Source organism: Peromyscus eremicus, chromosome 15 (genome assembly GCF_949786415.1).
Source record: "Peromyscus eremicus chromosome 15, PerEre_H2_v1, whole genome shotgun sequence".
NCBI lineage: Eukaryota > Metazoa > Chordata > Mammalia > Rodentia > Cricetidae > Peromyscus > Peromyscus eremicus.
The window spans coordinates 23,944,812-23,968,704 of NC_081431.1; the positions used below are offsets into that span (position 1 = coordinate 23,944,812).

The 23,893-nt window shown below is 44.6% G+C and overlaps 1 protein-coding gene and 3 non-coding genes across 4 annotated transcripts; 1 reads left to right on the forward strand and 3 right to left on the reverse strand.

Annotated features, from left to right (window-relative positions):
* Nucleotides 1-5,724: 5,724 nt before the first annotated feature.
* Nucleotides 5,725-5,795, reverse strand: Trnag-gcc (transfer RNA glycine (anticodon GCC)). Its single transcript has one exon. It is a non-coding gene; the product is annotated as a tRNA-Gly (tRNA).
* A 4,606-nt stretch (nucleotides 5,796-10,401) lies between these two features.
* On the reverse strand, nucleotides 10,402-12,953 carry LOC131925220 (small ribosomal subunit protein uS5-like). Its single transcript, XM_059280508.1, has one exon. The coding sequence runs from the start codon at nucleotides 11,327-11,329 to the stop codon at nucleotides 10,451-10,453; it is 879 nt and encodes a 292-aa protein (XP_059136491.1). The 5' UTR covers nucleotides 11,330-12,953; the 3' UTR covers nucleotides 10,402-10,450.
* A 4,583-nt stretch (nucleotides 12,954-17,536) lies between these two features.
* On the reverse strand, nucleotides 17,537-17,619 carry Trnal-aag (transfer RNA leucine (anticodon AAG)). The gene has a single exon. It is a non-coding gene; the product is annotated as a tRNA-Leu (tRNA).
* A 3,287-nt stretch (nucleotides 17,620-20,906) lies between these two features.
* Trnal-aag (transfer RNA leucine (anticodon AAG)) lies at nucleotides 20,907-20,989 on the forward strand. The gene has a single exon. It is a non-coding gene; the product is annotated as a tRNA-Leu (tRNA).
* The last annotated feature ends 2,904 nt before the right edge of the window (nucleotides 20,990-23,893 follow it).

Below are 23,893 nucleotides of genomic sequence, written 5' to 3' on the forward strand. Positions count from 1 at the left end.
TCCAAGCCCTGGGTTCCTGGAAAGCCCCTAAAGCATCTAAGGAAAGCTGAGGACAACTCTGACGTTTGCAATGCCCCTGTTTCTTCCGCTCCTTAGGGACCGGGGTGCATGGTTGTGAGGAAGAGGTCAGGCCAGTAGGGATGGTGTTGGGGTGCTATACTAGTTGTAAATGTAAGTTTAAATAAGAAATAAGATAAGTATATAAGAAGTAATAAGAAATATATTTGCTAAAGTAGTTCTATAGTTCCCTTAAAGAGTATAAATAAGTAGATGTTAATGTTATATGTGAATTTGTAAAAAAGTGTAAATGTTAAATATGAATCTATTCCTAATGTATATGGTAAAAAGAACCCGAGACACAGAAGGTTAGTGTCCCAGCAGACTGCAAAGCAGGCAGTCTGAATGGTTTCAAAAGCTCCAGAAGCCGCTAAGAAGCTAAGAATGGCGGACGCCAGAACCAGCACAAGGCATCTGCAGCCAAGATCCGTGGAAAATCGACGCAACACAGAAAAACCTGAGCTAACATCAAAAACTGTGCGGTTTAGACAGGTCTCTGGCTTGAGAATAAAAGTTGCAGAGATGCTTGTTAGAACTAAAATTGTTAACTGCAAAAAGTTTTGGTTGTAAAACGTCTCTTCATATTTGAAAGTGAAAGCCTGATACCAGAATTTATTTCTTGTTTGAACATTTTGAACTTAAAATGAGATAAAACTACAAAAATATTTTGGTTATGGATTTTTTCATATTTGGAAGGCTCGTACCAGAATTTATCATTTGAATTTTGGGACTTAAGAAATGAAATGAACAGTAGAGATTTCATTGCAATGGGACAATTTTGAGTTTATTCATAGTAATGACCTAGGAACTGTTTTCTGGAATTGTGTTAAAAATGGAACTTTTTAAATGTAGAAATTTATTTCTACCTAGAATCAAGATGCAGTTTTGTGTATGCATATATGCTTTATTAATTGGTGATTCATGAATTGTTTTGTGGAACTGTTTATGTAAAAATAAAATTACTTACAGAACTGGTTTTGTGTTACAAATGGAACTGTTTAAACGGAAAAGTTTGGTTTTCTAACTAGGCTTGAGATTTTGCTTAAATTATAAAGAAAAGGGAGGGCTGGAGAGATGGCTCAGAGGTTAAGAGCACTGCTTGCTCTTCCAAAGGTCCTGAGTTCAATTCCCAGCAACCACATGGTGGCTCACAACCATCCATAATGAGATCTGGTGCCCTCTTCTGGCCTTCAGAGATATGTGCAGTACACATAATAAATAAATAAATCTTTAAAAAAAAAAAAAAAAAAAAGAAAAAAGAAAAGGGAGAGAGTTAATATTCCTTAGTCTAATTTCAAAAGTTGTTTGAGTGGATTAATGTCATGTTTTGTTAGTAAGAAATGCAAATGGGGTATATTAAGAGACTACTTTTAAAGTGTAAAAAGTTTTATTAAGAAACTGCTTTTGGATGTTTTGCTAAGTTTTCAAAGTATTAATGGTTAGATTGAGAAGATTGCTTTTCAATATGGGTTTGTAGAAATTGTATAAGTTTGGGTTCCTCTAACTAGGTTTGAGATTTTGTTTAAAGTATAAAGAAAAGGAGGAGTTATGAGATTGAATTATGTTTGCAGAAACCTATTGATATTAACACACCCTGGTTTTGTGGAATTAAGGAAATATTTAAGTTTGATGTGAATACATCCAAGTTTTTCCTATGTTCTGTTAGCAAGAAAATTCAAATGATTGAGTTAAAGTTGTAAGATGAAGAAAATTGTTAACTATATTTAGCACCATATATGCTAATTCAAATGGTTCTGTTAAGAGTTTGCTTTGAGTTGTAAGATTGAGAGAATTGTGAATATGTATAGCAATATTTATGTTAACCTGTTAATGGTAATGATGAAGCTAAGAGATTCTTTAAGTTTGTAGTCACCTTAAGAGTTTTTGGTTTAGAAAGGGCTTGGGGCAGCTAAGACTGCTGTAGTCACCTTGGACCTAATTCAAAAGAGAAATGCCATCTATATCATCCTCCACTCCCATAATGGGAGGTGTAACAGCTATGGAGATTGCTGTAAGCCATTAATAGATTTTTTTTTATATATATTAAGAAAGGGGGACCTGTGGGAGCCCGTTCTCGGGTTCCTCGTGGCTTTACCCAGCAGGTCTGCATAGAGGATGATTAGACCACGGGCCTGAGTGCAGGTGTCTGAGATGGTCTGCACTTGGCTGTGCTGGGGGAGGAGGTCTTTTGCTCCACCCCTTGGCATCTCTATAAAAACCCTGGGGCAGAGATATTCGGGGCCCCTTGGAATAGGTTCCAGGCCCTCTCGAGGCTATCTTTTATTTTCTATCTGTCTATCTCCGCGATATTCTCCCCAATAAATCCTTCTATCTAATATTTCCTGCTGCTCGCACTCAAGAAAACTCTGGGGAACAGTGAGGGTGGTGGGTAAACGCCCCACAAACAACCAAACTCTGTGTTTTAAGAACACTGAACGTTGAATCTTTGACTTGAAAAAGACTGTGGCACCTATGAAGTTCTTGGTTGTGGAATATTAGCTGTGGATGTGTTCCATTGGATTATGATGTAGAATATTTGCTTAATGATGGAAAGAAGGATGGCACTCTTTGATGTTGCATTTGTCTAACTCTGTGAAGCTGTGTTACTTTAACTGCCTAAAACTCCTTATTGGTCTAAGAAGGGGCAGAACGGTCAATAGCTGGGATGGAGAGGCCTGAGCAGGGCTGCCAGGCAGGGAGAATAAATAGGAGCAGAAGTAAGGAGAGTATGGAGAAAAGGAGAAGGAGAGGAGGATGCCAGGGCCCAGCCACACAACCATTCAGCCAGCCGCTCAATAAAAGCAAAGAAAAGCATATAGGATAGAGAAAGGTAAAAGTTCAGAGGAGGAAAAAATTAGATGGTGTAACTGAAGTTAAGAAAGATGGCCAGAAAAGAGCCAAGCTAAGCCTGGGCATTATTAACTAAGAATAAGTCTCTGTGTATTTATGTGAGTGCTGGGTGGTGGGCTCCCAGAGTAAAATATTATGAAAACAAACAAAAACAAAAACCAACGACATTTCTTGATGTTTTCATTGTGGTGCTGAGATTAAAATGAGCTCTGAGGGATGAATAAAAAAGGAAAGGTTATAGCTCAATTAGCGATCTGGTTGTGTGCCAGGCTGACAAAGGGTCAACAATGCTGGTTGGTTCTGGTGAACTTGATAAAATCGTAGACTCATCTGAGAAGAGAGAATGGGAATCGAGAAGAGTCTTCCCTGAGACGGGCCTTCAGCCGAGTTTGTAGGTCATTGTTGGATTCACGATGGATGTGGGAGGGCACATGAAGAGAGGAGGTGGGTGACTGGACGGTGCCATTCCTGGGCAGATGGTCCTGTGTGGGATAAGAGAGCAGGCTGAGCAAGCCAGTAGGCAGCCCTCATGCAGGTCCTCTGAACTACTTCCTGCCTCTAGGTCTCTCCCCTCACCATACAACCCCCAAGTCCGACTCTGACCTCCTAACCCTCATAAGCCCAGCCATCCCCACCTCCCCCACCCATCCACACTTCCACCACTGTGGCGCTAAGGAGTTGAAAGAAGAAATCAAACCTTCTCACCCCAAGGTTGCTTTTAATCACACATTTGATCACAATAGTAACAACCTCAACTAAAAACATGATCCTGGTCCCTACTCAGAAAGAAACGGGCAGGAGCCCCAGGAGATGGTTCCAGGAGCCTGCGGGCAGAGATTGGGCTGCTTCTGTTCCTGCTCATTTCCAACTCCGTCTCATCCCAACATCCCTGAGCATTACCAGCAACAGCAGCAGCAGCAGCAGAAGAAGAAGCAGAAGAAGGATTTGAATGGGGAGGATGAAGAGCAGGAGAAAGGGAGGAGGAGGAGGAGGAGGAGGAGGAGGAGGAGGAGGAGAAGGAAGAAGTACAATAAGAAAAAATAATCGTAGTATTAGTAGTAGTAGTAGAATAGGAAGAAGGAGAAGCAGAAGCAGAAGCAGAAGAAAGTAATAGTATCAGCAGGATTGGCCGTCAACATTGCCAGAATAACAACCCCATGTCCTAGTACCAACATCCTGTCTCTCCTGCCCTTGATATGCTGCCTAGTTTCAGCTCTGATTGCAGACCAAAGTCAACTGAGGAGCCCCACTTGGTTCTGTTTCTGCACTCTCTTTACTAAAAAGCTGCTGAGAGCCGGGCGGTGGTGGCGCACGCCTTTAATCCCAGCACTTGGGAGGCAGAGCCAGGTGGATCTCTGTGAGTTCGAGGCCAGCCTGGGCTACCAAGTGAGTTCCAGGAAAGGCGCAAAGCTACCCAGAGAAACCCTGTCTCGAAAAACCAAAAAAAAAAAAAAAAAAAAAAAAAAAGCTGCTGAGGTCCCCACCACTCCCACTCGCCTTTGTTGAAGACAGAGAGCAGGCAGGTCAGGGACTTAACAGGTGGCAGAGGCCAGCCAGGTGCCTGTGGTTAGACAGGGCCTTTCTCCGGCGGTGGATGGGTCCGCTGACAGATGGGTGAAAGCTTTCTATCCTGGAAGCCACTGCCTTTGGAGCAAAAAGGAGTCAGACCACAGGAAGGGACTCACGGTCCAGCGGTTGGGAGGCTGGAGAAGGTGTGAAGCACAGAGTCTGTGCACACATTGAGCTCGCTGGAGAGGACAGACTGTCAGCCTGGGGGGCAATCAGCCGGGTTATGAGGATGCCCAGCACACACGCCTGCCAATAGGTAACCTGGACTAGCCCAGGTCTCAGAAAACCAAGGAGCAATGCCGTGATAGCCAGCAAGGGATTTGGGATGGCACAGAAGGAACTAAGACTGAGTTGTCTGTGTTTGTGCCTCTCTGGACTGTGCCTGGACATCTCTCTGTCTCTGTCTTTGTCTCTGTGTGTGTGTGTGTGTGTGTATGTGTGTGTAGTGTGTGTGTATGTATGAATGTGTAAGAGAGAGAGAGAGAGACAGACAGAGATACAGAGAGACATAGAGATCTCACCAGGGAGGGAGTAGTGTCCTGTAGGGCCAAAGACCCTGTGTACCTGTGTATGGCCAACGGTGTGGGTCGGCTCTGGGCTGAGTGAGACCCACATGGTGCAAGATGTGGCAAGGAAACACCTCCTGCCGAGTCACGGGAACTGGGATGCTCTCAAGGATTTAGACGAGTTTCCGTGGGCAACGCACTAGGGGAAATAAGGCACCCTCGTCCCTACCGGAGGCTGTCCCTTCTCAGCAAAGGAGGCACAAGGAGGTCCAAGATCAGGGACGCATTTCTGGCCCCCTCGGACTCCCCTCCCCCAACAAGAGAGGTCCCCCAAGTAAGTCTCCATGGTGAGAGAGGCAGGCTGTGTGGGGCCAGTACTGTGGGGTGGGAGGATGGAGGTGTGGGGTGTGGGTGATGTCGGGGGCGGGTTATAAGAACCATGGAGGTGCTGGCTGCTGACGCCAGTGTGCAGAGGAGAGGCTAGGTATGGCAGGTGCTTTGAAGTGCCCAGGAATTGAGTGAGGGATGCAGTGTCTTTGCAGTTGGGCCTGGCTGGCTGAGTTGAGGAGAGGCGACCTGGTAGGTGGGTAGGCGCTGGCTCACTGGAGTGCAGCTGGCACTGGCGCTGTCCAGGAGTTGTGTTGTGTGCTTGGGGTGCGCAGCTTAGACTGGGACGACGACGAGGACGAACAGAAGGGACACACACGGGACTTGTGGCTGAGGACCAAAACGGACTGGACTCTGCATGGGCCGGGAATCGAACCCGGGCCTCCCGCGTGGCAGGCGAGAATTCTACCACTGAACCACCCATGCCATGGACAATGCTTTCCCCCCGAATGCTTCCACATCCTCTGCTCCCCGACAGTCCCTGCACCAGCTGGATCCTGGGCCCTGGCTGGATGGACCGGCCAGGGGAGCGCCACGGCCACGAACAGGAGAGTCCCCGGTCCAGACTGAGGCTCTGGGGCTCAAGCGCGCCTCTCTTGGACAGACGCCTAGGGCCCACGTCAACCTTGCCCCTGCTGGCCCAAGGGACGGTGTGCGTGCGTGCGCGTGGCTGTGCGAGCACCAAGCCTCTGGCAGGCGTTCGCAGGGAAAGGGCACCTCCGCACACGAGAATCCCCGATGTCCACAGACCACCAAGATGGGTGCGGTGGGCGACTCCCGTGGGAGTTGGAGGGAATGGAATGGGCCAAAAGGGCTGTTGGGCGCGAGGGCTGGGCGAACAGTTCCGGGTGTCGGGTGGGGGTGGACCAAGTCCTGTGTTGGCCAAAGAATGGCACCTGGCAGTCTGGCTGGGCTGCTGGGGTGCTCAGGAGCGGCCCCTCACTTACTCCAGCCTCCCCGACGCCAAGCAAGGCGAGCAGCACCCTCCCCATCCGCTCTCCTCCAGGAGATGGTGGCAGCTGAGAGGAGGGCGCTCCTCTAGGAACAGGGAAGGTTGCGGGTCCGAGGGGAGCAGTGGCGATGGAAAGGTTGTGGAAGGAGGCGCTAGCTGCGATCTCTCGGGGTGGGCTGGCCAAAAGATGGGCCTGTTAGGAGTGGGATTCGAACCCACGCCTCCAGGGGAGACTGCGACCTGAGTTGGAGTTGAAAGAAGAGATCAAACCTTCTCATCCAAGGTTGCTTTCAGTCACACATTCGATCACAATAGGAACAACCTCAACTAAAAACATGATCCTGGTCCCTACTCAGAAAGAAATGGGCAGGAGCCCCAGGAGATGGTTCCAGGAGCCTGCGGGCAGAGATTGGGCTGCTTCTGTTCCTGCTCATTTTCAACTCCCTCTCATCCCAACATTCCTGAGCATCACCAGCAACAACAGCAGCAGCAGCAGCAGAAGAAGGAGTAGAAGAGGGAGGAGGAGGAGGAGGAGGAGGAGGAGGAGGAGGAGGAGGAGGAGGAGGAGGAGGGAAAGAAGAAAAAGTACAATAAGAAAAAGTAATAGTAGAAATGCTAGTAGTAGTAGAAGAGATAGAAGAAGGAGAAGAAGAATTATTAGATGAAAGAAGGAGGAAGAGTAGAAGGAAAAAGAGAAAGAGAAGAAGGAGGAGGATGAGGAGAAGCAGCTGCAGGAGTGGCCGTCACCATAGCCAGGGTAACAACCCCATGTCCTAGTACCAACATCCGGTCTCTTCTGCTCTACATATGCTGCCTAGTTTCAGCTCTGATTGCAGACCAAAGTGAACTGAGGAGCCCCACTTGGTTCTGTTTCTGCACTCTCTTTACTAAAAAGTTGTGGGGGTCCACATGGGGCATTTACACAACAACCCCACAGTTCCCCAGAGTTTTCTTGAGTTTTAGCTGCTGGAAATATTAGATAGAAGGATTTATATTGCGGAGATAAACAGATAGAAGGTAAAGGATAGACTCGAGAGGGCCTGTAACCTATTCCAAGGGGCCCTGACTGTCTCTGCCCCAGGATATTTATAGAGAAGCCAAGGGGTGGAGCAAAAGACCTCCTCCCCCAGCACAGCCAAGTGCAGACCATTCCAGACTCTTGCACTCAGGCCCATGGCCCATTATCGTCCTCTATGCGGACCTGCTGGGTAAAGCCACGAGGAACCTGAAAACGAGCTCCCACGGGTCCCCCTTTCTTAGTATATAAAAAAGAACTCATTATTAATAGCTTACAGCAATCTTCATAGCTGTTTTACCTCCCACTATGGGAGTAGAGGATGATAAAGATGGCATTTTCTTTAGAATAGGTCCAAGGTGACTACAGCAGTCTTAGCTGCCTCAAGCTCTTTCTAAACCAAAAACTTAATGCAATCGCAAACTTAAAGAATCCCTTAGCTTCATCATTACCATTAACAAGTTAACATAAATTTTCTATACATAGTCACAGTTCTCCCAATCTTATAGCAAACTCTTACCAGAACCATTTGAATTAACATAATTGTTGCTACATATAGTTAACAATTTTCTCGGTCTTACAAGTTTAACTCTTAGTAGAATCATTTAAATTTTCTTGCTAACAATATAGGAAAAACTTTGATGCATTCACATCAAACTTAAATATTTCTTTAACTCTACAATACCAGGGTGCATTAATACCAATAGGTTAAACATAATTTCTGCAAACATACATTGAACCTTAATTCACTCATAACTCCTCCTTTTCTTTATAATTTTTAAACAAAATCTCAAAGCTAGTTAGAAAAAACCCAAACTTATACAATTCCTACAAACATATATTGAAAAGCAATATTCTCAAATTAACCATTAACACACTTTGAAAACTTTTAGCAAAACATCCAAAAGAAGTTTCATAATAAAACTCTTTTCACTTTAAATTTTAGTATACCCATTTGCATTTCTTACTAACAAAACATAACATTAATCCACTGAAATAACAAGAAAATATTTTTTAAATTAAATAGACTAAGGAATATTAACTCTCCCTTTTCTTTATAATTTTTTTAAGCAAAATCTCAAGTCTAGTTAGAAAACCCAAACTTTTCTGTTTAAACAGTTCCATTTGTAACACAAAACCAGTTTCAAAAGTAATTCCATTTTTACATAAACTGTTCCACAAAACAATTGCATTTTTAACACAGAACAATTCATGAATCACCAGCATATATGCATACACAAAACTGCATCTTGAGTCAAGATAGAAACAATAAATTTCTTCATTTAAACACCATTTTTAACACAAATAATCCCAAAGAACAGTTTCTAGGTCATTACTATAAGTAAACTCAAAATTGTCCCATTGAAATGAAATCTATTGTTCATTTCATTAAGTCCCCAAATTCAAATTATAAATTCTGGTACTAGCCTTCCAAATATGAAGAAATCCATAACAAAAATCTTTCTGTAGTTTTATCTCATTTTAAGTTCAAAAAGTTCAAACAAGAAATAAATTCTGGTATCAGGCTTTCACTTCCAAATATGAAGAGACGTTTTACAACCCAAACTTTTTGCAGTTAATAATTTTTGTTCAAACAAGCGTCTCTGCAATTTTTGTTCTCACGGACAGAGACCTTTCTAGGTACAGTAGTATTCTAAACTGCATCATTTTTTATGTTAGCTCAGGTTTTTCTGTGTTGTGTCTGTTTTCCACAGATCTCAGCTGCGGATGCCTTGTGCTGGTTCTCGAGTCCGCCATTCTTAGCTTCTTAGCGGCTTCTGGAGCTTTTGAAACCATTCAGACTGACTACTTTGCAATCTGCTAGGACACTACCTTCTGTGTCTCAGGTTCTTTTTACCATATACATTAAGTATAGATTCACACTCAATATTTACACTTTTTCACAAACTCACACTCAACGTTTACATATTTTTACAAACTCACATGTAACCTTGACATCTACTTATTTATACTCCTTAAGGAAACTATAGAACTACTTTAGCAAATATATTTCTTATTTACTTCTTATATTCATTCCATCTTCTTATTTCTTAAACTTACATTTACAACTAGCATCTTTACTTCTTACAAGCTTATTACTACATGTCTTAAGACTACCTTAGATACTTCGTGCAAGCTTATATTCTTAAAAGAACTCTATAGATCTATTTTACAAATTTATATAGGGCTACCATTAGCATATATCTTAACTAGCAAACACCTAAAGATTTCTTAACACAGATCTAACAAGACAGAATAATTTCTACAAACTCACATATCTTATTTTATCTTTTTCTACTTCTTACTCTTTTTTTTTTTTTTTTTTTTTTTTTTGGTTTTTCAAGACAGGGTTTCTCTGTGTAGCTTTGCTCCTTTCCTGGATCTCGCTCTGTAGACCAGGCTGGCCTTGAACTCACAGAGATCCGCCTGGCTCTGCCTCCCAAGTGCTGGGATTAAAGGCATGCACCACCACTGCCCGGCCTACTTCTTACTCTTAATTATCATCACTATCTCCATTAGAAAGATTCTCTTAACTAGACAGGAAGTACGAACATCATTTCTAAAGTTTAGAGTTTATAGTCAGCTTTGCTATAACACTGGAATTTAGTGAGTGTTGTCGTTATAGACTTGTGATACTTGTTGCTAGGGGACTGTAACATTCTCAGGACGAAGCCACACCCCAAAGTTGCCGAGCTCTCTCAGCCATTCCGGAACCGGCAGAGATGCACTGTCAGGGGTAGACGGTTTTTAGCTAGAGGCTGTCCCTTTACCCAAATTCATAATAGCTCCCCGCTAAGTGCCTCAATTCAGACAAACGTTTCTATTACAGCAGTACTTTTGGTTTGCTCTACCGAAAAACTTCACTTCACGCTGAGCGTGAAGTTACTGTATTTAGCTGCTGTAAAGCTCTTCACAAAATACTGTGCAGCTAATAGGTGATGTAAAGTATTTTTCTAAAGGACCTAGTAAAGCCAAAATCGGCACAGCTCCTAACTATTTCCTCACTGTTTGCATTATCCAGTGACAAAACCTCAGAAACACTGATCGAGCCACTTTCATTTTTTTTTTTTTTTAGCAGATTTAATTCACTTTGTTTTTCTTGTATAAAACCCCTTATGTGGTGGCCACAGCTGGAGCCTGGGTCCTCTGAACAGACACTCTGGTGTGGGTTTTCACAAGATGGTCAGTGAATTCCTGATAAGGAGACTTGGTGAACACAGTCTCTTTCCAGAGGTCGGGGGTCAGGTAGCTGTAGGTCTTGGAGATGGCATCAAAGACGGCCTTGGCAAAGTTGCCCAGGGTGGCAGTGCAGCCCCTGGCTGATGTGTAGCAGTCATCAATACCGGCCATCATCAGTAATTTCTTAGGCACAGGAGCAGAGACAATGCCAGTGCCTCTGGGGGCAGGGATGAGACGCACCAACACAGAGCCACAGCGGCCTGTCACTTTGCACGGCACAGTGTGGGGCTTGCCAATCTTGTTCCCCCAGTAGCTTCTCCGCACAGGGACAATGGACAGCTTGGCCAAGATGATGTTCCCTCGGATGGCAGTGGCTACTTCCTTGGAGCACTTAACACCAAGACCAACATGAGCATTGTAGTCCCCAATAGCGACAAAAGCCTTGAACCTGGTCCGCTGGCCAGCCCGAGTCTGCTTCAGCACTGGCATGATCTTTAGAACCTCATCCTTTAGGGACGCGCCCAGGAAAAAGTCAATGATCTCAGATTCCTTAATGGGAAGGGAGAACAGGTAGATCTCCAGGGACTTGATCTTCATGTCCTTAACCAGGCGGCCCAGCTTGGTGACGGGGATCCACTCCTTGTCTTCAGCTTCACCTCCAGGAGCCCCGCGGCCTCGACCACGGCCACGGCTTCCACCACGACCGCGGCCTCTAAGGCCACTGCCGAATCCTCCGCGGAAGCCGCTGCGGCCTCCTAGTCCCGGGCCCCCGGGTCCTCCGGGACCTCCCGCTGCACCGGCGTTGTCCGCCATTTGGTGTTTTCCCGAAGAAGAAGCACCACTTTCATTCTGGTTCCTTTATAGGAACGTCATTGGAGCTGACCCTTCCTTAGTTCCACGCTCCTTACCAGACGCTCTGGTAACCACCGAGCTTCATTCTCCTCTTGTGAAAAAACACAAACATGTCCTCGACCCCATATTAACACAGGATCGGGACCCTTCCATAATCCCGAGCAGGGATCTCTCCATTTCACTTGAGCAAAAGTCACTTGGATGCCACTGTGCCAAAATCTGTCTGCGACAGACTGCTCATGGACATCCATACTCAAAAAATTCAGAACAAAAAGAGCATGATTTAATGCATTATGTGGTGATTGAGGGTAAATTTCTTCCTTTTCTATTTTTATTTTTCGAAGTTGTATTTTAAGACTGCTATGAGCCCTCTCTACAATACCTTGTCCCTGAGGATTATAAGGAATACCTGTTTTATGTACGATTTCCCATTGGGTACAAAATTGCTGAAATGCTTTCCTACTATTATCCAGAACCATTATCATTTTTAATAATTTTTGGTATACCCATATACAAAAAACACTTCAAGCAGTGCATAATTACATGTTTTGTAGCTTCCCCAGGTTGTGCACTAGCCATTAAAAATCCTGAATAAGTGTCAATGGTCACATGTACATATCTTAATTTGCCAAATTCTGCAATATGCGTAACATCCATTTGCCATAGATGATTGGGAAGAAGACCTAGAGGGTTTACCCCTAAGTGAGGGACAGAAAAATATTTTGGACATACCCCACATCGTTTAACTATTTGACAAGCTGCTTATTTGATATTGAATTGCTTTCTTAAGCTTTTGCTATTTTGATGAAGAGCATGTGACTGTTGAGCCATTTCCACTTGGGATAATGCTACTATCTTTGTTAACTTATCAGCCATTGCATTACCCTCAGCTAAAGGACCAGGAAGATTGGAGTGAGCTCTAATATGGCCCACAAAGCATGGCAGCTTTCTTTTGAGAATAGCGTCTTGAATTTCTTGAAACATTTTGACCTGATTGCTAAGTTCCAATATTTTCACCAAAACTGTTACTATTCAAAGGAGTCAAGAACATAGATGTTCTTTCATGAAACATATCCTTCATTAGCTTACTCTGAGAAAAAGCACTTTCAGGATTTAGTATTTTCATTTCATTAGCTTTAACTCCTGATGTTATTAGCAGCTGTGATATTTAGCATTGATTTCTTATAAGGAACTTTCAGGTGAAGCAACTCTTTTGTAAGACAGCTAGATTTTCTGAAGTTTGTTTCCCATCTATAAAGCAGTCATTTCTTTTTGAATGCCTGTTTCCTTGTCTCCTTATTAGATTTGCAAAGGAATTACTCATTGAAGGCAGTTTGTTCAAAAGGCAAAGAACTTTATTTTCCCATAAGTTTCTTCATATCTAAAACAATGTTCAGTGTATAAACTGCTTTCTCTTGCTTTCTTAAGGATTTTAAAGTGGCTTGTTTGCTCTTAAAGGTAGCTTTTTGTCATCCAACTACCGTAAAAATTTGCACAGCTATTAGGGTAAATAAGGCATTTTACCAATAGAGCTCCAAACCGCAAAGCACCTAGTTCCGTATCCTTTCAATTTTTTCATTGGAACTGACACTTAAACTCTTAGACGATTTTCCTCCTTATTCTTTTCTTTTTTTTTTTTTTTTTTGGTTTTTCAAGACAGGGTTTCTCTGTGTAGCTTTGCGCCTTTCCTGGAACTCACTTGGTAGCCCAGGCTGGCCTTGAACTCACAGAGATCCACCTGGCTCTGCCTCCCGAGTGCTGGGATTAAAGGCGTGCGCCACCACCGCCCGGCTCCTTATTCTTTTAAAAGCTGTATTTTAAGTTTACCATGAACGTATTTTCGAGCTGACAAATGTGTTTCAGGCCAATGTCGCCATCTTTAGCGGAAAAACTACCTTTCCCAGAATGCATTTCCCTTATATCAGTCCCTTATTGCAAGCTAGCTTTTGGACTTCATTTCCCATAGTTCTTTTCGGGTCTGAGAGTCAACTGGTTCTCTTTTACCAGACTTGCTTACACATTCTTGCCTGGGAGATTTGAACAAGCATTTTACATTTTCAGCTATGGCACATTGGGAGATTTCTATTCTCTCTTCAGCTGGCTTTAACAGGTGTCTCTCCTTCATTTGACACTGGCCCCCAAATCAGAACTGCACCTGCCTCCTTAGCGCTCATTGAGGTGGGCAATTTCTGATAGCAACTTTCCTCGAAGCTTGTGTTTGCCTTAGCCAGTCAGTGAAAAACAAACATTTACAACAGAGCTTTTCCATAGCTCCTTCAGAGAGATTTTTCTCCCACTGATTTTATTCTCATTTTGCTTGTTCCTTCACCCCTCCACCCCCTCTCACCCCCCCCCCCCCCCATGCAGAGCTTCAGGTATCTGTCTGCGGCTCTGTACCTCTGCTAGCTGCCTTTGGAGGTAGAGGCTTTTTTTTCTCCCCCCGAATCTGCCTCAAATTCTAGCAGCTTTTTCAGGTCATGCATTTTCTGGGGAGGATTATGTCCCTTCTCTTTGTTCAGAGTCTTTCTCCCAGACAGTTCCCAGTTTGGTCTCAATTTATCCCCTCTACCCCAGAAATATTTCCCAACACCACACCACAGTGACAGCTTTTTTGCTTCTGAAGGTAGGGGCTTTAGTTCTTTTCTGTTTTTGGGGTCTGAGGTTTGTGTTCATAAATCAAGCTTAGCTTTTCTAACGGGAGGTTTTTGCCATCTCTAAACTCCCATTAGGACAGGTGTTTTTCCCTCAGGCCTTCACCTGGCCCAGTCCCCCAGTGGGTTGCATTTGCTTGTCTGGGTGCTCAAGGACAGAGCTTATACCAGAGGCAATCACCCCTCAGGGCTACACTCCCTCATCTCACTGGAGTCAGTTGAAACAAAGCTTTTCTCAAAGAGGTGCTTTCTCTGACAGAAAAGAAAGCTTTACTCCTGGATAGTTCTGTTCTGCCCTGGCTGGGCTCTTTCCCCAGACAGCGTTCTGACTCAGCAGCACAACTGCTTCAGACACAGTTCAGCTTTACTGTTTTCCCAGGAAGGTCCTTACTCTGATAGAAAAGCTTTTTCTGATTTCCTTTTGCAGCTGTGGACCAATCAACCCTGGACTTGTAGGAAAGTGGACAACTGTTCCGTTCCCACCGGCTTTAGCTTTGGTTGTTCATTAGCAATCTTCTTCTGGGTCCTGCACCTTCCTGCCTCAGCTCTGTGCTCCAGGAAGTTTAGAACTGCAGGAATCTTAGAACTGCAGGAATCCTAGTATCCGGGAAATGCACTCCAACTCAGACACTGGGCAGTGATCTCTGGGTTTTTGGTCAGAAGTGAGGATACAATGCTAACAGTTTGCATTCCTTCAGGGGATCTTTGCATTAGGATGATTAGGAGCACCTTTTCATTCTGAAACGCTCACTCAGAAACAAAACTCTGGATGTCTCAGGTCGGCTGTAACTGAAAAGCTTTGCTTTTTTGCTTTTCTCAGGTAAAGTTTCCTGCCCTTTTGGGCTCTCTATATAGCTCTTCACCCTTATTCTCCCAAGCGTTTCCCTCAGGGGACTTTGACCCTCTGTCTTTTACTAGCTTGAAGAGACAGAGCTTAGAAGAGGTTTTTAGGAACTTGTCCCTGCCTCCTGCATTGCAGGGAGGATTTTTAAAGCTTGAAAGAGAACTTAGAGAAGTTTTGCTGTCTTAAGAGGTTTGTTGTTTTCCCTTAGAGCTAATCACAGGTGATCCCCATACTAATATCTTCAGGTGGTTCTAATTTTTGTCCTTCTGAGAGAGAGTTCTGAAAGGCTTTTAGTTTTTAAGTTTGAGAGCTTTTGAGAAAGATTAAAACTTTTTAGAGAGATCCCCCCCCCAATTTTCCAAGAAAAGCTTTTTAGTTTAAGAGAAAGATTTTTTCACATGAGAGAAGGACCAACTTTTCCCAAAACTTCTGAACTTTAAACTTTTTGGCTTTTTACACCCCCATTTTTGCCTCAGGGAGAAAACACTGTCTCCTGCTGCTTGGACTTAGCATTTCAGCTGTCCCCAGGTCAAAAGCCTCCATAGGAAACTTTCTTCCTCATAAGCTCAAAGAAGAGCTTTTTTACTACCTGTAAAGCTCAAAGAAAGATTTTCCCAATTTGCATTCATAGCCCCCAAAGTCATAAAATTGAAGAGTTTTTCTGTCTTGTTGCCTTACTTATTTTTTTTTTCTTGGTTTTTTCGAGACAGGGTTTCTCTGTGTAGCTTTGCGCCTTTCCTGGATCTCACTCTGTAGACCAGGCTGGCCTCGAACTCACAGAGATCCGCCTGCCTCTGCCTCCCGAGTGCTGGGATTAAAGGCGTGCGCCACCACCGCCTGGCTTACTTATTTTTTTCTACACGATCTTACACTTCTAAGTTTTTCCTACACTATATTTCTACACTATACCTTATACTTATTTTTCACAGATAGAAATTGAGAAATGGATAGAAGATAGAAAATTTTGACAGAAGAGAATTTTGCTCTGCAGCATCAGACATCCTTCTAGTGTGTTCTTTTCTCTTGAGGATAAAAATCCCTGCCCCTCATATATATATATATATATATATATATATATATATATATATATATATATATATATATATATATATATATATATATATAACACAGGCATGCCACTTTCCACTGGCAGGGCTGACTCCAGCACTTTTGCCAAAAACTCTGTAATAAAACTATTATTTTCCTTTATCTTTAGTCCCTATTACTTTGTCTTTATGTCTTTAGTCCCTGTTCATTTGTCTTTAGTCCCCCCCCCTTTTTTTCTGTAGTCTCTTTTTTTCCTTTTTCTTTTTTCTTTAGTCCCTGTTTATGGTGCCATTCTGTGGGGTGTTTACCCACCAACCCCACAGTTCCAAAGAGTTTTCTTGAGTGTGAGCAGCAGGAAATATTAGGTAGGAGGATTTATTTTGTGGAGATAAACAGATAGAAAATAAAGGATAGCCTCGAAAGGGCCTGGAACCTATCCCAACAGGCCCTGACTGTCTCTGCCCCAGGATATTTATAGAGACGCCAAGGGGTGGAGCAAAAGACCTCCTCCCCCAGCACAGCCAAGTGCAGACTATTCCAGACTCTTGCACTCAGGCCCATGGCCCATAATCATCCTCTATGCGGACCTGCTGGGTAAAGCCACAAGGAACCTGAAAACGGGCTCCCACAAGTCCCGACCACTCCCGCTGGCCTTTGTTGAAGACAGAGAGCAGGCAGGTCAGGGACTTAACAGGTGGCAGAGGCCAGCCAGGTGCCTGTGGTTAGGCAAGGCCTTTCTCGGTCCAGTGTGCCGTGGATGGGTCCGGTGACAGATGGGTGAAGGCTTTCCTTCGTGGAAGCCACCACCTTCCGGAGCCGGTCAACCCACTGGGATGGTGAGGATGCCCGGCACACATGCCTATAGGCACCCTGGACTAGCCCAGGTTTCAGAAAACCAGGGAGCAGTCCCGTGACCTGCCAGCAAGGGCTTTGGGATGGCACAGAAGGAACTAAGATTGAGTTGTCTGTGTTTGTGCCTGGATGTCAGGTGGTGTTTGAAGTTGGTGTGCACAAAGTCCTCTCCTTCCAGAATGCACTTGCAATGGCCTGGCTGCCCCTGTGGCCCCAGGTGTCAGAACCGTTTACTCCATTTTCACAGTGACCTCTCCCCAACAGGAAGCAACGCGACCACCTAATGCTCCCCAACAGAATATTGTGTGTGTTCACGAGATGGTTTTTCTCTCGGCACTCTCTGACAGGGGACGTTAATTATATAATTCAAATAAAGCACTGTATCAAATGTGGAAATAAAATTGTAAAAGGCAAAAAAAAAAGTTAAGCATGAAGTGTAATGTTCTTTTGATTGAAAATGCAGAAATAATAAGAAGGAAAAACTAGAAATATTAACTTATGGTGAGGGTGAGAGGTGAGGCTGACAACATTTTGAGACAATGAAGTAAGGCTTGAGTAAAAAAGGACCTGGGATGTGCCTCAATGGCACCCCTTGTCTAGCATTCCAAAGAAAGGAGCAGGGACTGGGGCTAGGGGCGGGGGAGTGGAGAGAGTCGGTTAGGGTGCATATAAAATTTGACATTTATGTCTAGACAGGAAGAGAAAAGATAACTGAAAGCAGCAAATTGCCAACCTGACAGGGATAATGAATGTATGCATGAAAAGAGGAAAGCTTGTCAGAAGTGGGATTCGAACCCACGCCTCCAGGGGAGACTGCGACCTTAACGCAGCGCCTTAGACCGCTCGGCCATCCTGACAGAGTAAGTGATACTCAATTCGCTCACCTCCCTGATATGTGGATTCCATCTGTGTATCCACTTGAATAGATGTGATGGGATTCCAGGGCTCCTGGCAGATTAGGTACTCAGTTGTCTAAAAACTGACTGTCCTTCATGTTTTAAATATCCGGTCAACTATCTCATTTCACCTTATTTAAAGGTTTATGTTTATTGCTATGAGTCAGTGACAGTCCCTGGATGCCAGACTCCGAACCAGACGACAAGGAAGACGGAGGCCCGGCACCTGAAGTTTCAGCGGGCACGTGAGAAGTCCCTGAAAGAACTCCGTTGGGGTCCTTTCGGTGTTTGGAATGAAGAAGGTGTGAGGGTCCTGCTCAGCCGGGGCTGAAGAATCATCTGTGGTTTATGAACAAGAGACCGGACCCAGCAAGGTGAAACCTTGGCTGTGCAGGGACAAACCTTGATGGTGCTCCACTGGAGGTGAGATTAAGTGATTAATGGGATATCATCGGTGATTTAGAAGACAGCAGCGTCACAATTCTTGATTGATTTTTTCATGGTTTTGGAGATTTTAATCTAATGTCATGAACTAAAATGTTTCCATCCACTATTTCTCAAGCATCTACAACAGCCTGTGTTGCTTTTTTTTTTTTAAAGAGTTTATTTATTATGTGCACAGTGTTCTTCCTGAATGTATGTTTCCCCTCCAGAAGAGGGCCCCATGTTTTGTTGTGAATTACAATGTGGTTGCTGGGAATTGAACTGTTGAATTGGAAGAGTTGCCAGTACTCTTAACCTCTGAGCCATGTCCCCACTCCTCAAACGGTATTTTGTGAGTGCTCTGAATTATGCTTTGTTTGTTCTGAGTTTTTATTTTGTTTGTTTTTCTTGTTATTTGTTTTTTTGTTTGTTTGTTTTGTGGTGTCCAGCTCCAGCACAGTTCTGGGTTGAGCATTGAGCTGTGAATTTGTTGAAAGTGAAGAAACTGTCCTCTGATTGTCTTTCATATACATGGACCACAATACCTCAAGCTGTCTTATTTATAATGCATTTATAAATATTTATTTATTTATAATGGGTTCAATCATGCATTTTCAATCCTTTCTCTTTAATCGTTTTCCAAGTCATTTACCCATTTTAGTTTCTTTTCCTCTTTCCCACTCCCTTGTCATCGTTAATTTACCCTTTTCCTGTATCTAAGCATGAATTTTATATTCCAAGCCAAATGGTTATATCTAGCCAGGCACATCCTGTTTGTACTCTGCCCAGGCTGCTCACAAACATGCCGTTACACAATGAAAGACATTCAGACCCTCCTGTTAGTCCTTAACAATATGGTGCTTTTATATTCTTGTAGTTAGCAGAGAGTATGATCCCATACCTAGAATAATACTTTTCAGGTGTAAGTCAATTTCTACATGGTCTGTATATCATGTTTGTGTGAGCTGCAGTTATAATCCTATTCTTTATACATTCTCCAAATGGTAATGACTAATACCTCACCTTTCACTTTTCTGACAAAGTTTCTGTTCTTCCTGGCAGTTTCTACTTGTATTTTTACTTCTAAGAGGACTGGGAGATTTAGATTCTTTTGTTGATATTTTGGTATTGGAAAAATGTCTGACCTGTCTTTCATGCCCTGGCATGAAAGTAATGTCTGACCTTTCAATGCCCTTTATCTTTTCCTTATATGTTCTATAAGTTCATAACGTCACCTTTTAAGAAACCAGGTCCTAAGTTCTTGGGATGTGGTTCTGTCTGTCTGTCTTTCTGTCTGCCTGTCTGTCTCTCTCTTTGCCCCCCCCCCCCAGAACAGTTAATTGAGCCAGAATCATTAACCTTAGTGAGTTCCTCCTGCTTACTCCGGATGACTGCAAAGGCAGCAGGGATAACTTGAGGAACTGGTTTCTGTGATAGATTGCAAAGAGGTTTAATTTCCTTGTACAAACTTTAGAATAATTCTCAGCTTTTGTTCCCAGTAAACTCAGCCAGAATCACAACTAAGAATTACCAAACTAAGAATTACCATAGGAATAGGCCTAGTGAAAGTTAGAAAGGTCTGAAGCTCATGAGCTCCCTAGGATCAGGGGCAGGGATCTGCAGTATTGCTTCCTTGAGGTCCTTACCAGGTCAGCGGGATTCTCCAAAGGGCCTTGCCATAAGGAGCTCCAATTTGCAAAGCGTTTCTGGGCCATCCCAGGAGGATACTGCATGGCTTCCAAAAGTCTTTGTTGCTATATTTTCTTTCTAGTATCTTAAAAACACCCCTTTCTAATTAAAAAAAAAAAAAGAACTACTTTGATATTCTTATGAGTCTGAAACATGTCTAATCCCAGGATAATAATTTCAAAAAGAAAACTCTTTCTCAAGGACAACCACACTCTTCCATGCATTCCATAATTTTCTGGCTACTTATGAAGTACTTCCAGCAACGAAAGAAGATTTCATATTCCACTGTAGTGATACTTTGCCTCTATTGTTGATATTGTTCATTTTAGGTTGTCCCAACACTTAAAAACTTGTAGATCACAGACATCATGTTAAATTAGTAGCTATATGTAATAGTAAGATACTTACTTATGTAAGGAGTACTTAAATGCAAAAATTGTGAGTATGTAGACAGAGGAGAAAGTTTTATAAAACTTTGTACAATCTGGGTGTGGTGGCACCTACCTGCAGTTCCAACTCATGGAAAGTAAATGAAAGAGGAGGGTCAGAGTTTAAAATCATCTGTAGCTACTAAGGGGAACTTGTTCAATATAAGGCAGTCTAAAATCACTTAACTGCTTGATTGATTAATGTATGTCCTTAGGCTGGAGAGCTGACTCAGTGGTTGAGAGCACTAGCTCCTTTTCCAATGAACCCAGGTTCGATTTCTGGCATCGATGTGGGGGGCTCACAGCTCACTGGAACTAAACTTCCTAGGGATATGATGCCCTCTCTGGACTCCATTTGGTGCACATGCATGCAGAAAAAAAACATGAAAAAATAAACATAAGGTATTTATTAAAGTGTATCAGACAGTATATTTAGGGGTGTACATTATCTATTTTTATTTCTTTTGTGGTTCGGAGTCTGGCATCCAGGGACTGTCACTGACTCATAGCAACATAGCAACAAACATATACCTTTAAATAAGGTGAAATGAGATAGTTGACCGGATATTTAAAACATGAAGGACAGTTTTTAGACAACTGAGTACCTAATCTGCCAGGAGCCGTGGGACCCCATCACATCTATTCAAGTAGACACACGGATGGAATCCACATATCAGGGAGGTGAGTGAATTGAGTACCACTCACTCTGTCAGGATGGCCGAGCGGTCTAAGGCGCTGCGTTAAGGTCGCAGTCTCCCCTGGAGGCGTGGGTTCGAATCCCACTTCTGACAAGCTGTCCTCTTTTCATGCATACATTCATTATCCCTGTCAGGTTGGCAATTTGCTGCTTTCAGTTATCTTTTCTTTTCCTGTCTAGACATAAATATCAAACTTTATATGCACCCTAACTGATTCTCTCCACTCCCCCACCCCTCACCCCAGTCTATGCTCCTTTTTCTTGGGGATGATACACCCCAGGTCCTTTTTTACTCAAGCCTTACTTCATTGTCTCAAAATGTTGTCAGCCTCACTTCTCACCCTCACCGTAAGTTAATATTTCTAGTTTTTCTCCTTATTGCTTCTGCATTTTCAATCAAAAGAACATTACACTTCATGCTTAACTTTTTTGCTTTTTTCCTTTTACAATTTTATTTCCACATTTGATACAGTGCTTTATTTGAATTATATACTTAACGTCCCCTGTCAGACAGTGCGAGAGAAAAACCATCTCGTGAACACACACAATATTCTGTTGGGGAGCATTAGGTGGTCGCGTTGCTTCCTGTTGGGGAGAGGTCACTGTGAAAATGGAGTAACAGTGTCCGCTCTGAGCCCTGGGGCCAGTGCGTTCTGAAAGCAGAGGACTTGGTGCACACGAATGAACTTCCAACACCACCCGACATCCAGACATGTTCGCCCAGCCCTGGAGCACACCAGCTCTTGGCCATTCCATTCCACCAACTCTTGCGGGAAACACCCACCCCGCCCATCTTGCTGGGCTGTGATCTTCGAGGCATCTTCTCTGCCAGTGGCCTTTCCCTATGTAACCTGCCAGACGCTTGGTGCTACCCTTCCTCCCATCATTAAGCAAATATTCCACATCATAATCAAATGGAACACATCCACAGCTAATATTCCACAACCAAGAACTTCATAGGTGCCACAGTTTTTTTCAAGTCAAAGATTCAAAGTTGAGTGTTCTTAAAACACACAGAGTTTGGTTGTTGTTATTGTTTTGTTTTGATTTGGCTTTGTTTTGTTTTAAGATAAAGGCTCTTCTGCTGGGAGAGGAAAGAATCCAGGTACGATCAATATCCTAGGAAAGCAAAACCGAAGTCCAACACTGTCACAAGCCAAGTGTCTGAGCTCTCCTATTCACTGGCTCTCTCCTGGGTCCAGAGCAGGTGGACAGTCACCCTCCCTCAGCTCTGCCATTCACAGCAGCTGCTCAACCAGGCCTAGATGGGCTCCACTCTGAAGCAGTTGCTCCCCTTTGGTGCTTGTCCCTGGATACCCCCATCTTCAAGTACCTCGCCTTAGCGGGTGACAGCATCTGCTGGGCTCTCTTCGGGGACTCTCTGAGCATGTCATGTGGAAATGCCAAGCCTCCACTGTTCCCCACGATCCACCCCTTCCGGTCGCAGTGGGGTTCACCCGAGGCTGCACCTTTGCTCATGTCCCCTCTCAGCCTCTCTCTGGGGACTGCAAACCCACCGCCCATCTCCAAGCTTCCGCTGCTCTCTGGGATCCATCCTTCCACACCTTCAATGCCATCCCACATAACCGAGTCCTACACGTTTTCAAATTGGCTGGCTGGCATGAGGTTCAGTCTCTGCATGCTGACCTTCAGGAAGACTCCGCCCCCGGGGTAAGGGGGGTGGGGAGATTTCACCTCCACCACACTGCTGTCTTCTTAATCACCACTGGCTTCTCAGCTCCAGTGGAGCACCATCAAGGATTGTCCCTGCACAGCCAAGGTTTCACCTTGCTGGGTCCGGTCTCTTGTTCATAAACCACAGATGATTCTTCAGCCCCGGCTGAGCAGGACCACACCTTCTTCATTCCAAACACCCGAAGGGCCCCAACGAAGTTCTTCCAGGGACTTCCCACGTGCCCGCTGAAACTTCAGGTGCCTCCGTAGTCCTCAGCGTCAGCAAGGCTCTCTACATTCTCTTCCAAGCTGCCCAGGAGGAGCACAGCCAGCTTGGAGCAGTCAGGTGCTTTGCCCCCCTGCCCACAGTTCACAGGCCTTTCACAATCCTCGGGAAGGCCAGGTAATAGGGTCTGTCACAGCAAGACTCCACTCCGGGAACCAGGTACCTCCTGAGTTAGGGTTTGTGTTATTGCGATCAAACACCCTGACCAAAAGCAACTTGGGCGGAGAAGCGTTTGTTTCACTTTAAGGCTCCTGTGTCCCTCCCAGAGGGAAGCCAGGGTAGGATCCCGGAGATAGGAACTGCTGTGGTAGCTGTCTGTGGGAGAGTGCTCCCTACTGGCTTGCTCAGCCAGCTGTCCTACACAGCTCAGGATTGCCTGCCCAGGGATGGGACAGCCCCTGGCCACATCTCGCCACACCCTCATCCCGTACCCGCCCCCTTCCCGAACCCCTACACCATCCCTACTTCCCCCCGTGGGCTGTCCCACATCCATCACTCATCGCAGGCACACGCTATAGAGACGTTTTCTCACGGTACAGTCCCTCTTCCCAGAGCTGTCACGGTTCCCAAACCCAGCTGGCACAGAGCCAGTCATCCCTGCATCCCTGCAGTTGGCGTTTGACAGCCTCCGTTTGGATGACAGCTAGCGAAGGATTGTCCTGTGTCTGTTTCCCCGCGGCCTTCTCTCCGAGTCACACAGCTGGCCAGGGGGCGGTCGCACAGACCCTTCCTAGAAGCCTCTTCACACGGGTGTCTCCAGTGCCTGGGACTGGGAGGGCTTCTGGGACAGGGGAGGGCTGGAGTCCGGTGGGGAAAAGGCTCTGTCTGGGCTCCCCCAGGATCTACTGGCATCTCCCACTGTCCCTGCGATCCAGGCGGAGCTCAATCCAGCCGTCAGCACTCAAGGATCTGACTCTGGGCCTCGGACTGCTGGCATGGTCAGCACCGAGGGGACCCACCAGGCGGGGGACCCAGCAGGAGGACAGAGGTTCTGCTCCTGGTTTCCGACTCACACCTGCGCCTTACACCTGTGTGTAA

Excerpts from the sequence above, each read along its gene's own strand:
- LOC131925220 (XM_059280508.1), bottom strand. The coding sequence starts at position 11,329 with ATGGCGGACAACGCCGGTGCAGCGGGAGGTCCCGGAGGACCCGGGGGC.